This window comes from Musa acuminata, chromosome BXJ2-5, assembly GCF_036884655.1.
Source record: "Musa acuminata AAA Group cultivar baxijiao chromosome BXJ2-5, Cavendish_Baxijiao_AAA, whole genome shotgun sequence".
NCBI lineage: Eukaryota > Viridiplantae > Streptophyta > Magnoliopsida > Zingiberales > Musaceae > Musa > Musa acuminata.
The window spans coordinates 4,501,511-4,514,709 of record NC_088342.1 but is presented as its reverse complement, the minus strand read 5'-3'; the positions used below and the strand labels follow the sequence as shown (position 1 = coordinate 4,514,709).

Here is a 13,199-nt window from a genome sequence, read left to right as displayed (position 1 = left end):
TATCAGATTTGTGCTCAACTGGCACTTCATAAAGGATTAGTTAATCGAGTCATTACTAAATATGCTAGCTAAAAAATATAGATTTTGTTATATTAAAACCCCAGGATTTTTCAAATCAAAAGGAAAACTAAAAGATCATTAGACTTACATTTGAACAATCTAATTGTTCATTAATTTGTTGAACTTTCAAACCCCCAAGTAGGTTCAAGGATACAAATACAGAGTTGAATCTTCTCTCTTGTGTAATCATGGGAGTGGTTTAGCATGAATGATACTGATGGATGCCTTGCGATAGCTTACTGAAGAGAGCAGCTGAGGGGAGAAAAGACCACGTCTTTTCTTTGGTTCTTGTTCTTGTTCTTGATAGCTTCAGGTGGATTGGTGACGGCTGCAATTTGGTTCCATCCGAGTAGATCTCAGTTTTAATTTGTAGTGTTCTGTTTCTTCTTACCCAAATCTTCTTCTGATGCTGAAACCTGGATCCGTGACATGAGAGTTCCGTCTCTTTCTTAGGTCTTTGATCTGTTCTATCATATTCTTTTCGTTGTTATTTCATTGCAATATGATATCTAACGAATTGATTATTAGTTTTGTTCGATTACCCATCGCTGATTACTATTTATTTTTAATCTATTCCTGAATAATATTTTTTTATTGGAAAAAATAGTTTTATTCAAAACCTTCTAAGAGCAAGAAAATTAGATAAAACTATGATAATAATAAAATCACTAAGTCTCAGTTATTTGAGATCGACTATAAGAATATCTTATTATCATCGAAACTTATCAAAAATCATATGTTTAATTAAGTTAAAAATATTTATTTTTTTTATTTGTAATCTTTATTAATTTTGTTAAAATTTTCTTGTACTCTATCGCCACTAACGATACCATATGACACGAAATTAGCTATTAATTTGACCATCGCTAATAAAATCTTGAGCTTCCATCTCGTCTTCATCATTACCTCTTATAAATAAATAAAATAAAAAAAAATTCGGATTTGGTAATCGACTACTTGACATGAGAAAAATGGTCGTGAAATTAATTAATAACACTTGACAATGATTAAATGTTAATAAAAAAATGGTCGTAAAATTAATTGATAACACAGTACTGTTTAAATAACATTATAATCTGAAGTAGGTTTTCTGCAGCTATCATGAAGACAATGACTGACGCCTCCTTGTTGACTTTTTCTGGTGTGACGTCACGGACGACTTTTCCTGGTGGCAACATCGCCCGTCACACGATTCTCTACTCTTCAATCTTCGACCCAACTACCGAAGCAACAGCGGTCATAGCGAGCGAGAGGAAGAGAGGCTGCCACGTGCATGGATGGGGGGTTTGCTTGTTGTAAATGGTGCTGAGACGCCACCCGTCCCCATCGCACCGATCGTCCTCCGGCGTTTGCATCAGCCTCTTTCTGTCTTCTCTCGTCCTTTCTCTGCATCTTCCATCGTAGAAGTTAGAAGCTGCGACAGACGTCCGTCACACGCCATGGAACGCATGCACGTCCACCACACACCATTAGTCCTCGATCGCACACGAGCACGCCGTCTCCATCGATCCAGCGAAAAGAGGTCCTGTGAAAGTTGCAGCTTGAAGACGAGTGCTCTGTCTCGTAGAAAAGCCGTTCTCCCTGCAGATGCGCGCCTCGCACGAGTCCACTAGTCGAACGTCATGGCTGAGCGTCCCGTGATCGCAACTGGCGTCGACCGGCTCACGAGAAACGCCTCACCACACGCTGGCGGCGAGCTCGTCCACGACAATGCCATGGTCCGTGCATCGCCAACGAAGCCCTGCGGTATCGGCATAGAATATACCTCGGATGATAATGGCTTCCTTTGCAAAGATTCAACTGCTACGACTCACCAAATCGCTCTTCGACTGTGCACAAACTCATTACATTGAATCATCAAATCAATTTATTGAACTAACCCAAAATAAATAATAGTTAATAAATTAAATCATATTATATTATATTATATTAATAAAAAAATATATATAATGATAATATTATAATTATAAATATGAATATTATAAACAACAACAATTAAAATAAGTACTTTAAAATTATTTTAATAGATTAAAAATAGAAAACAGGAATGCTATGTGAGAGAAAGATTAAGTTAAAGACTTTTGAGGGAAATTTGCCCAAATAACAGTCCACCGAAACATTTGCCGGTGGTCGGTGGCCAAATTGGACTAAGATTTGACTACCACGACCGCGCCCACCTCTCGTGGACTTTGGGACTGCGAGCGACTCTGTCCCTCTATATGTGCTCGTCCTTGTGTGCCATGGAAGAAGTATTCATCGATCGATACCTTGGCCGGTCCATTTGCCTGATAAGGCAGTCGAGCACGTAACCGGAGAAAGAGAACTGTTCCACGGTAAGTCCCACACTGCGATACCCCTCCCTAGTTTTAGGCGTCGATTACGACATGAGTCAATGAATGGGCACAAGTCATGCTCATGTCCCCCACTCGAGCTGTCCGCATGGGTGGATCGTGAATCTGCACCGCACCTGTTCAAGTGGATTTGGGAATTGCGTCGCACCACCAAATTGCCTGTAGAATATGGTGTCTAATTATGCTCATGCAGTTTGATTTGCTTTAACGTGATAGTTTGGCTCTCTCGGCAAACAGCTCTGCGCGCGAAGAAGCCAAGGAGAGAGAGAGAGAGAGAGAGAGAGAGAGGAAGTCGGCGAGCGGAACGCGAAGAGCCGTGAGGCCACCGACGCCGAGAAGTACTGTGGAGATGAGTCTGAATCAGCCCCATAAAGGGTTGGGTGGTGGCGGTCTCTCGAGGGTCTCCACTGTCATTGGCTACGACCCCCGCGGCGTTACGTCTGGCGACAGCCTATCACGTGCGACTCCTGTCGGATTTAGTATCCTTTTAGCGCGGTTCCTTCGCGGCCCGACTGGCTCTCCCTCTCCTCCCTTTTTATTTTCCCTCTCCACCGAAACAGGAGAGAACAGAAAGAAGGAGAGAGAGGAGAATCGCCCGGTGTTCCTTCCCTCCTTTCACATATCTCTCTCCCTCCTCGGGGTGGCACTGCGTTCTCGAGTCGTCTTCACCTGTGGAAGAAAGAGAGAGGGCGAGAGAGAGAGAGAGAGAGAGACCCGCATCAGGTCGACAAACCTTTCTTTTCCTTCATCATTCAAGTTATCGCGCGCTTTACATGTTCCAAAGGCCTTAACTTTCACGCCGTGTGCGTGCCTGAGTTCTGGCTCTTTTAAGTTGGTGATTACAAATGGAACAGCTTGTTCCTTCCAAGAACCTCATTTATGTATGGCGTTCTTCCCTTGTTTGTCCATTTAGTATGGATTCGGAACCATCATTGCCTGACATAGAAGATTTACATGAGGCCAGTTGGTTGCAACTGCTGCAAGTTTCCTTTCTTGATGCTTCTTTGCGTTTATTTTGCGCTCGCCGACTTCTTCGCATCAGGTCGACAAACCTTTCTTTTCCTTCGTCATTCAAGCTATCGCGCGCTTTACATGTTCCAAAGGCCTTACCTTTCACGCCGTGTGCGTGCCTGAGTTCTGGCTCTTTTAAGTTGATGATTACAAATGGAACAGCTTGTTCCTTCCAAGAACCTCATTTATGTATGGCGTTCTTCCCTTGTTTGGGTGTCCATTTAGTATGGATTTGGAACGATCATTGCCTGACATATAAGATTTACATGAGGCCAGCTGGTTGTAACTGCTGCGGGTTTCCTTTCTTGATGCTTCTTGCGTTTATTTTGTAGTTGGTTTTCGGTGGATCTTTTGTCGTTTCTCTTTCATTCCGATGCCTGTTTCCAAGTATTTGACGGCTGCATGTTTCAGGAGATGAACGAGGGATCCGTTCTTGTTCTCTTCTCTTGCCTTGGACTTCGTAGATTACGTCTTCTTGTTTGGCCTTCCCCATTTCTCCGAGTGGTCTCTTCGTATTCCATGGCCCATCCTGTTTTCTGTGTCGCTTCCTCTTCCCTGTTTCTATAGTTTCATGCCCTTGTCATCAGGAACGGATATCCTTTTCGTCCTCTAAGCAAAATTGGGTGCGGGATCGCCACCTTTTCTCTCTCCTTGTGAAAACTTGTATTTTTACTTCCTCTGTTTTCTCTTTCCTTTATTTTCTTTGAACTTTTATGTACAAACTTGTATGTCTGCTTTCTGGAATCTTTTTCTCGTTCTTGCACATATCAAATGCTTTGGTGCAATATAGAAGTCGTCAACATGTTTCTTATGTTTCTTATGAATCGAATTTTGTACCATTTAATGAGCAATAAATGTGCTCTTTTCTTCGTCCTTAGATTACAACGACTGCAAAAGGGATTTGACATGTTGTTTAGGTGTTTGTTGCGTTGCTCATCTTAGATGGTTTCTCCAGGAATGGATCAGACCGCGACTCCCTTGCGAGGGATCATCAACGATGTCAAAGGACGAGCCTCATGCTATCGGCAGGATTGGACTTCCGGATGTCATTCAGGCTTCAGGTAACACCTTATTCCTTATCATCTTGATCGCTGCCAATCCATTAATTGTCTGTCTTCCTTTTCAGCATATTGGCTCCGACAATGTATATCTTCTTTGCTTCTGCACTCCCTGTCATTGCCTTCGGAGAACAGCTGAGTAAAGAAACTGGTAGGCCAGACTTGCCATGGAGTAAATACACTCGAAGCCGGTCCAAAGTTCAAGTTGACATCGAATTAACCTGTTGCAGATGGAGCTCTGAGCACGGTTGAAACCTTAGCCTCCACAGCTATCTGCGGCATCCTGCACTCGATACTCGGTGGGCAGCCGATGTTAATCGTAGGAGTCGCGGAGCCGACTGTAATCATGTACACGTATCTGTACAATTTCGCCAAAGGGCGTGAAGATCTGGGAGCGCGTCTCTACTTGGCTTGGGCAGGATGGCAAGTGATGGCTACTTTATTGGGATCTGTGTTTAGGATTTCTGGTTAAGCTTCGTTTGATTCGTTTCTCTTTTGCTTTTACCAGGGTCTGCTTCTGGACTGCGTGTATGCTGTTCCTTCTCGCAATCTTCAATGCTTCTGATATCATAAGCAGATTCACGAGGATTGCAGGAGAACTCTTTGGTATGCTGATCACGGTTCTGTTCATGCAAGAAGCCATTAAGGTGTGTGTTTCTCTCTCTCTCTCTCTCTCTGAATCGATCCTTGTACATCAAACTGAGGAGAATAATCACTGAGCTTGGCTGAATCACAGGGAATAGTAAGTGAATTTAACATACCCAAAGGTGAAGACCAAACTCAACCGATCTACCAGTTCGAGTGGTTGTATACAAATGGGCTGCTGGGGATCGTTTTTGCGTTTGGGCTCCTGTTTACTGCATTGAAGAGCAGAAGGGCAAGAGCATGGAGATACGGCACAGGTATGCCAAAACAGAGGTTGTAAGAAGAAGAAGAAGAAGAAGAAGAAGAAGAAGAAGAAGAAGAAGAAGAGAGAGATGGTGGAACAGATCATAACCCTGAAGTCTCTGCTTATGGACGCAGGGTGGCTTAGAGGTTTCATCGCCGACTACGGGGTGCCTTTGATGGTGCTGTTGTGGACGGCCATGTCCTACGCTGTCCCGAGCAAGGTTCCCTCTGGAGTTCCAAGGAGGCTGTTTAGTCCTCTTCCATGGGAAACCAAGTCTCTGTACCACTGGACTGTGGCAAAGGTAACACAAGTTCTTCACGTCTTGAAAGAATGATCATGAACACTTCTCTACAAGAATCGAACGCCTTTATCATTCAGAAGCTGTATCGGTTTTGCAGGATATGCTTTCTGTCCCTCCACTATACATATTTGCTGCCATCATTCCTGCTCTGATGGTTGCAGGACTCTACTTCTTCGACCACAGCGTTGCGTCACAGATGGCACAGCAGAAGGAGTTCAATCTGAAAAATCCCTCTGCTTACCACTACGACATTTTGATCCTCGGTTTCATGGCACGTGAAATGTCCAAACGTTTTCTTGTAATCCTCATTCATCCAGGATTTACCTTACCTATATCTTGGCACTTCAATCTCAGGTTCTGGCTTGCGGATTGCTTGGAATCCCCCCTTCGAACGGTGTCCTCCCTCAGTCCCCAATGCACACCAAGAGCCTTGCTGTTCTTAAGAGGCGGGTTAGTAGTCGTCCTTTGCCTGCAGCTCGATCGATCGTCTCAGCCGCTGTAATTTTCTTTTTCTTTCTAAATTCTGGTTCTCTGCAGATAATGCGCAAGAAGATGGTTGAAAGTGCCAAGGAGAGCATAAGGCAACAAGCCAGCAACTCGGAGATCTACGGGAAGATGCAGGAGGTGTTCGTGAAAATGGACAACGGGCCTACGGTAATATAATACGATGAATAGCTCTTGCAAGTTTCAGCTCGAGGTATTGTGTCATTGTCTTACCGAGGTTGATTTATGACTGTGCCGTCCTCAGGTCATCTCGATAGATACCGAACTGAAGAACTTGAAGGACGCAGTCATGAACAACGGGGCCGGCGGTGAAGACTCTAAGGTAGCGTTTGACCCGGAGAAGCACATCGACGCCTACCTGCCTGTCCGGGTCAACGAGCAGAGGGTGACCAATCTGTTGCAGTCGCTGTTCGTAGGTGCGTGCCTTGGAGCAATGCCCATCATCAAGATGATACCCACATCCGTCCTCTGGGGATATTTTGCCTACATGGCCATCGACAGCCTTCCTGGAAACCAATTCTGGGAGAGGACGCTCTTCCTGCTCGTCACTCCTAGCCGGCGTTACAAGTAAGATCTGTTTCTCTTTCCGTAAGTGCGACTCGGCTACGATTCATACGCTCACAACGCAAATTGTTTCTTGTTCTGTGGTGTTCTGTCAGGGTTCTGGAAGGCATGCATGCTTCCTTCATGGAATCGGTTCCCTTCACAAAGATTGCAGCCTTCACAATCTTGCAGTTTGTGTATCTACTGGTGTGCTTTGGGGTGACATGGATACCTATAGCGGGGATCCTGTTCCCGTTGCCGTTCTTCCTCCTCATCAGCATCAGACAGCACATCCTGCCCAAGTTCTTCCATCCGCACCATCTCTGGGAGCTGGACGCAGCCGAGTACGATGAGATCGCCGGAACCCCCCGCCGCGCTCGCAGCCTCTCATTTGGGGTGATGGAATTATAACCTTCGAGCTAATTATTCTGCGTCGCTCTTGTCGCAGCAATTTACCGAGCTTCTCATTGCAGGAAGGGGAAGCATCACAGTCAAACAGTGATGATAACGAAGCGGACATGTGCGACGCTGAGATCTTGGACGATCTCACCACCAGCAGAGGGGAACTCAAGCATAGAACCAAGAGTTTCAACGACGACCGGTTCCATCAGGTTGGCATCAGTTCATCGATATCGAATGGCAGCAGTTTCCTTGTTTTTTCTCTGTCGTGGTTTGATGCTTGTCTTCTATACCGGATGCAGATTCATCCTGAGGTGAGCCAGCAGAGAACATGAAGAGACACTGATCTCTCCGACAAGTGGATCTAAAAGGAGGTCCAGTTCTCAGCTGGATTTTGGTTCTGATGCTGATAGAAGAAGCTGTTCAGAGGTCTTCGGGATCCGTCATGAGAATGCTAATTAAACAGAAACCTAAGAGGATGAAATGTAACATACGGATCCCTCCGCCTACAGTTGGGTACACTCTGCGGAGGTGCATAACTTGTGAGGCAAAACAAAGCACATTCAGGCTGAAGACACAGCAAAGATTAGCATAAGTATAACCTTGTAGCTTCTGTAACAGCAAATATGATGAATTGATGGATTTTTCCTTGTTTCTTAATCTTTATCGGAATATAGTATTGCTCATCTCTATGGAGATCGGCAAATGCAGACCACGAGACAAATCATTCTGCATGACATATTGCATCCACGTAACGTTGGGCTCGAGTGAGCGAGCCAAAGTTGAACACTGCAGCGCGATGTTTGACGAGCGATATGCTGCCGACCGTCTGAAAGTTGCCGGGACCGGTGGTTGACTACGGTTTGACTTTTGGCGGACCGTAGCAAGAAGAAACGAGTGGGAATTATTGTCTGGTGCAATGACACATGGGCAGAGATGCTTAGCACATGGATGGGAAAGAGAACGTCCGATTCTGCTGCCATTGTCTTCTCCGTCTCTTCTTCCCACGGCATGTTCCCTCTCTGCAGCAGTAGAAGAGTCGAACCGACGGATGACAGCTGCTGCGCCATACGCGACTCGCGCACACGCAGCAAGTGAAGCTCCCTGATGGCTGCAAGAATAATTCCCTCGCATCCCACCATGTCACGAGCGTTGCAAACTAGAATTAGTGGAGCGAGGAGAGGTGATGGCGAACCCACGTTGAATCAAGCACATGTGTGACCCGCATATGCGAGAATTGAAGATCGAAAAGGGTTGGGAAAACCCCAAACAAGCACAAGAACGAGAGAGAAGTCGATCATCTGCACTCGTTTCTCCTTCTATCCTACTCTATATGAGAGAACTGTAAATCCAACTCCAATTCTGTGCAAAGCAACTCTCTCTCTCTCTCTCTCTCTCTCTCTCTCTCGGGGTCGAATAGAAATAGAGAATGGCTATTTCGGGTTTAGTCCTCACGTCGTTCCGCCCGGCGGCGATCCGTGCCAGCGCCAGCACTTACACCCACTGGCGAAGCAGCACGTCGAGGAGCGGCTATGGCGGCGGAAGCTTTGGCGTGTCGGCGGAAGGGGAGGAGGAGATTCGCGGTGTTCACGGAGGAGAAGGCGACGCCATGTACCAATCCGCCATTGCCTCCCGTCTCCCGCACGACGGTATCTCATTGCCGCCAGCTCTGGATAAACCGTCAGCCCCGTTCGGCCCGGCTCTCTCCAGCTCAGGCCGGCCGGTTTTTTTTGACCCAATCGACTGGTCAAACGAGCGGCGTATAGTAAATACGTGCTCACCATTTTATTCTCCCGTCATAGACACGCCATACGTATACAGTGCGGTTCAAATTGAACTTTCGGCGCGGGCGGGAAGCGGGACAACAGATGGAATCAAACGGCCACCAGCGTCGCGTCAGCTTAGAGCCAACGCCACCCGTCCCAGGAACCGCTGCGTCGATCGTAAGCCCTCTTCCATTCCTCCTCTCTATTTTTAGTTTACTTGACCTTCCCTCACTCTTATCTCGAGCAGCGTCTTCGTCATAGAAGAGACTAAGCGCTCCTTCCATTCCTTCCTCCCTCACATGGTATTCTTCTCTCCCTGTCTTTCCTTCTCTAGAATCTCGATCTCTGGTTCGAATTGATGTTGATTTTGATCTTCTTTCGGTCTGCTTTCCTTTGGCTCGGGTGATCGATCTCACATATTTGCAGGCGCTTCCCAACCAGCAAACCGTGGATTACCCTAGCTTCAAGCTCGTCATCGTCGGTGATGGTGGAACAGGTATCCCTGCCTTCTTCCGTCCTCCTCATCTAATGCTACGTTTCTCTCGATCTCTCTCTTTGATCGTTTCTTCTTTGCCGTCTCTCGTCATCAGGGAAGACTACCTTCGTGAAGAGGCATCTCACCGGCGAATTCGAGAAGAAATATGAACGTACGATCTCTATTTTTGTCGGTACCGACTTTAGTTTGGGCAGATGATGGATTTCCTTGGGTTTTGGTGCTTGGCAGCCACCATTGGTGTCGAGGTTCATCCCTTGGATTTCCACACCAACTGCGGGAAGATCCGATTCTACTGCTGGGATACTGCTGGCCAGGAGAAGTTTGGTGGGCTCAGGGATGGATACTAGTGAGTTCTAGTATCCACAATTGCTTGTTCTCTCTTCCTCCGCTTCTAGTTTCCTTTTCGCATTCCATGTCCATATTGTTACCACCTTCATCGCTTACGATCTTTCTGTACATAGTGTCGCTTGAACTAGTCATGAAACTTGTTCAAATGATGGGTTGCTTTTTAGTGTTCGACTAATGCTGCTGTTATAAATTATTTAGTATCAAGCACAATGTTGTACTATTATCAATTATTTAGGAAGATCTTTTGTTGCATGTTCTTGAACTATTGATGGTGTTCATCTATTTGACCGATGACTTATTTGAAACTTATATAGCTAATTCTGTCATTAATATGTATGATTAATTAATTCGATCTCCACTAATGAATATGTTGCATCGAATGTTTATCGAACAAAGGAATTTTTATTACATTTTAACTTTTTTTCCAACATGTTGTCGAATTTACATTTTTATCTGGACATGCAGCTATTACTATCTTGATCTCCTGTTTAATTTACATTATACAGTATACATGGCCAGTGCGCGATCATAATGTTTGATGTTACTGCAAGGCTCACATACAAAAATGTACCTACATGGCATAGAGATCTATGCCGGTGAGTCAGAGACTTCGGTGCCATTCTTATCGTGCCTTTCTGTAGCACAATTTGCAGGAATTAATTTCTCTTGTCATGTTTTTTGATTAGGGTGTGCGAGAATATTCCCATTGTTCTATGTGGCAACAAAGTTGATGTGAAGAACAGACAGGTGAAGGCAAAGATGGTCACATTCCACAGGAAAAAGAATTTCCAATACTATGAGATATCTGCAAAGAGCAACTACAACTTTGAGAAGCCATTTCTCTATCTGGCTAGGAAGCTTTCAGGGTAATGTTTCCTTTTCTTATTTATGAATTTTATTTGTTATGTGATGAAAGCTATATATATGTATATATAAGATGAGTGCGTGACTTGTGCAGTGATCTGTCTCTTCACTTCGTTGAGTCACCAGCTCTTGCTCCCCCAGAAGTTCATATCGACCTGGCTGCACAACTATTGTAAGTGAAATAGTAAACTGCATCTTCTAAGGCACATAGATTATCTTAATACTAAATGCAGTATTAAGTATTACTTCGTGGGTCTTTTGCCTCCATAGTCTTCTTGCAAGCAATTACGTCGTCTTATAAAATGTGATGCTTTTGTGTTCTGCGCATACTGCATCCATTATCTAACCGTGTGCAATTTCCTTTCAGTTTCGAGGCTGACATAGCAGCTGCAGCTGCACTGCCTCTACCAGACGACGAAGATGATGCATTCGATTAAGTTGGACCATCTATTGGTTCCTGGTTGACATTGCTGATGAATGTGTCATCCATTAGCAATGGAATAAGCGGTTGTCTACACGTTCTATTTTGTTCACCTTTGCCTTTTTTATGAAGGATGCATCACCTTTCTCTGAGGTATTGTGTGTGCCCATGTTATGAAGATGAATAGAAACCATAAATTGAATCTCGTAACTGCTGAAAATTGGATTAATAGTCTTCAACTTTTGCCAAAAACATCGTAACTGTTGAATCTGAAAGTGTTTCTTTTTTGAAAGAAACAAATAAATTTTGTGACAGAATATTTTTCTTCAAATTTTTATAATAATATTATGTTTTTTAATACTGAAGGTGCTTTGTATGGTGAGAAGTTCTTTTCATAGTCCACCTGCTTGTGCTTGTCAAATAAATCTATCTATATTTTCAATGCGTTTCTGGACTAGTTTTGACTCCATTCTCGATTATTAAGATCAGAAGAAGAGCCTGCACAGAGGGATTGCTCTTGAGCTTGCTTTGACCAAACTGCACAGCAGAGGTTTGATGGCCAACGTCAAATTAAGGATCATCGTCGCTACGTTGATCATCTTCCTGCTGTCCCTGCTTCTTATACTTTGGCTTGTCCTACGACGCTCCCACGCCTTCTTCCTCACCGGTAGCCTCGACGCCGTTTTCATCTTCGCTATCCTCGTGTGGTCCGTCGTCCGCCATGCTTTGCTGGGCCCGCCAATCAGATGCATCGAAGTGGCCGTGGCTGCTCTCGCGTTGGTTGTTCTCCTCACGGTCGTCGTGCTGTCCTGTTTGCGCCGGTGCTCCGCAACCTTCTACGTGACCGCCTCTTTGGATGCTGCTGTGGCTGTCGCGTTCATCTCGTGGGTGGTTGCCCGCAGAGTGAAAGCTCTGAGAAGGAAACGTGGGGAACCCGAGCAGGTGGAGTCGGAGGAAGAAGAGGCGCCCCTGGCATACACCTTCTACAGAGAAGTGATTGGATTGCCCAGAAGATTCCGCTACGAGGAGCTCAAGGCAGCGACTGAGGACTTCCGAACCCCCATAGGAAGAGGTGGCTCTGGTTCCGTCTTCAAGGGCTTCCTCGGCGACGACCTGCCGATCGCCGTGAAGCGAATCGAGGGAGAAGTCCGAGGAGAGAAGGAGTTCCGCACCGAGATCACAGCCATCTTGAGCGTGCAGCACATCAACCTTGTCCGAATCATCGGATACTGCCTCCTCGCAAAGAGCTACCGCTTCCTGGTCTACGAGTTCTATGAGAACGGATCGCTCGATGGCTGGATCTTTCCAAGGAGCGGACGAGAACGGTGTCTGGCATGGGCCTTGAGGTACCAGGTGGCGATGGACGTCGCCAAGGCGCTCGCCTACCTTCATCACGACTGCCGCGTAAGAATCCTACACCTCGACGTCAAGCCAGAGAACATTCTCTTGGACCAGAGCTTCCGCGCACACGTCTCCGACTTCGGCATATCGAGATTGGTGCAGGGAGACGAGAGCAAGGTCATCACCACTCTGAGAGGCACGAGAGGCTACTTGGCCCCCGAGTGGTTCCTGGGCATAGGAATATCCGACAAGTCCGACGTCTACAGCTACGGGATGGTGCTGTTGGAGCTTGTGGGTGGGCGGAGGAACGCGAGAGCTAGCGATCATGGCAACTTTTCGGAGCCGAGATGGTCCTACTTCCCCAAGAACGCGAGCGAGAAAATGAGAGAAGGGAAGCTGATGGAGGCCGTGGACGAGAGGATGCTCGGAGAAGGTGGGGGTGTCAAGGAAGAGGAGCTCATCAAGCTCGTCAACATAGCCCTCTGGTGTATCCAGGAGAAACCCGAGCTCAGGCCCAGCATGGCCCTTGTGGTCAACATGCTCGAGGGGCACGTCGCAGTGAGCATGCCACCGGAGACTAAGATGTTCATGGTGGACCTCACATCACCCAATGACTTAGAGGCTCCCTCCGGTCCCGGCGTAGCTCAGTGTAGCACTTCTGGGGAAGCCACAGAGCACATTACGACTGCTTCAACTCGTTAAGCATACAGTATTCTTTTCCTTAATTAATAATACTTGCAGCATGTGTTGTTTGTATCAAAACATTGATCGGTTTAATAGAAGGTTTGGTTTTGTTTGGCCCCTTTGCTTTAATGTGGATGTGATGCGTCATGGGCGGCTCCAAATG

At 46.0% G+C, this 13,199-nt stretch overlaps 3 protein-coding genes across 3 annotated transcripts; all 3 read left to right on the top strand.

Annotated features, from left to right (window-relative positions):
* The first annotated feature begins 3,167 nt into the window (after positions 1-3,167).
* LOC103984369 (boron transporter 4-like) lies at positions 3,168-7,776 on the top strand. The gene is made up of 14 exons (XM_065108139.1): positions 3,168-3,453; positions 4,378-4,483; positions 4,549-4,631; positions 4,711-4,903; positions 4,989-5,127; positions 5,217-5,382; positions 5,504-5,670; positions 5,768-5,941; positions 6,025-6,120; positions 6,208-6,324; positions 6,419-6,741; positions 6,834-7,113; positions 7,191-7,328; positions 7,419-7,776. Exons 1-14 carry the CDS (start codon positions 3,366-3,368, stop codon positions 7,449-7,451), a joined length of 2,103 nt encoding a protein of 700 aa, XP_064964211.1. The 5' UTR covers positions 3,168-3,365; the 3' UTR covers positions 7,452-7,776.
* Positions 7,777-9,045: 1,269 nt separating this feature from the next.
* LOC103984072 (GTP-binding nuclear protein Ran-2) lies at positions 9,046-11,163 on the top strand. The gene is made up of 8 exons (XM_065108138.1): positions 9,046-9,184; positions 9,309-9,378; positions 9,473-9,529; positions 9,607-9,724; positions 10,233-10,322; positions 10,413-10,592; positions 10,685-10,762; positions 10,958-11,163. Exons 1-8 carry the CDS (start codon positions 9,182-9,184, stop codon positions 11,025-11,027), a joined length of 666 nt encoding a protein of 221 aa, XP_064964210.1. The 5' UTR covers positions 9,046-9,181; the 3' UTR covers positions 11,028-11,163.
* A 296-nt stretch (positions 11,164-11,459) lies between these two features.
* Positions 11,460-13,153, top strand: LOC103984367 (probable receptor-like protein kinase At5g20050). Its single transcript, XM_009401849.3, has one exon. It carries the CDS (start codon positions 11,567-11,569, stop codon positions 13,052-13,054), a length of 1,488 nt encoding a protein of 495 aa, XP_009400124.2. The 5' UTR covers positions 11,460-11,566; the 3' UTR covers positions 13,055-13,153.
* The last annotated feature ends 46 nt before the right edge of the window (positions 13,154-13,199 follow it).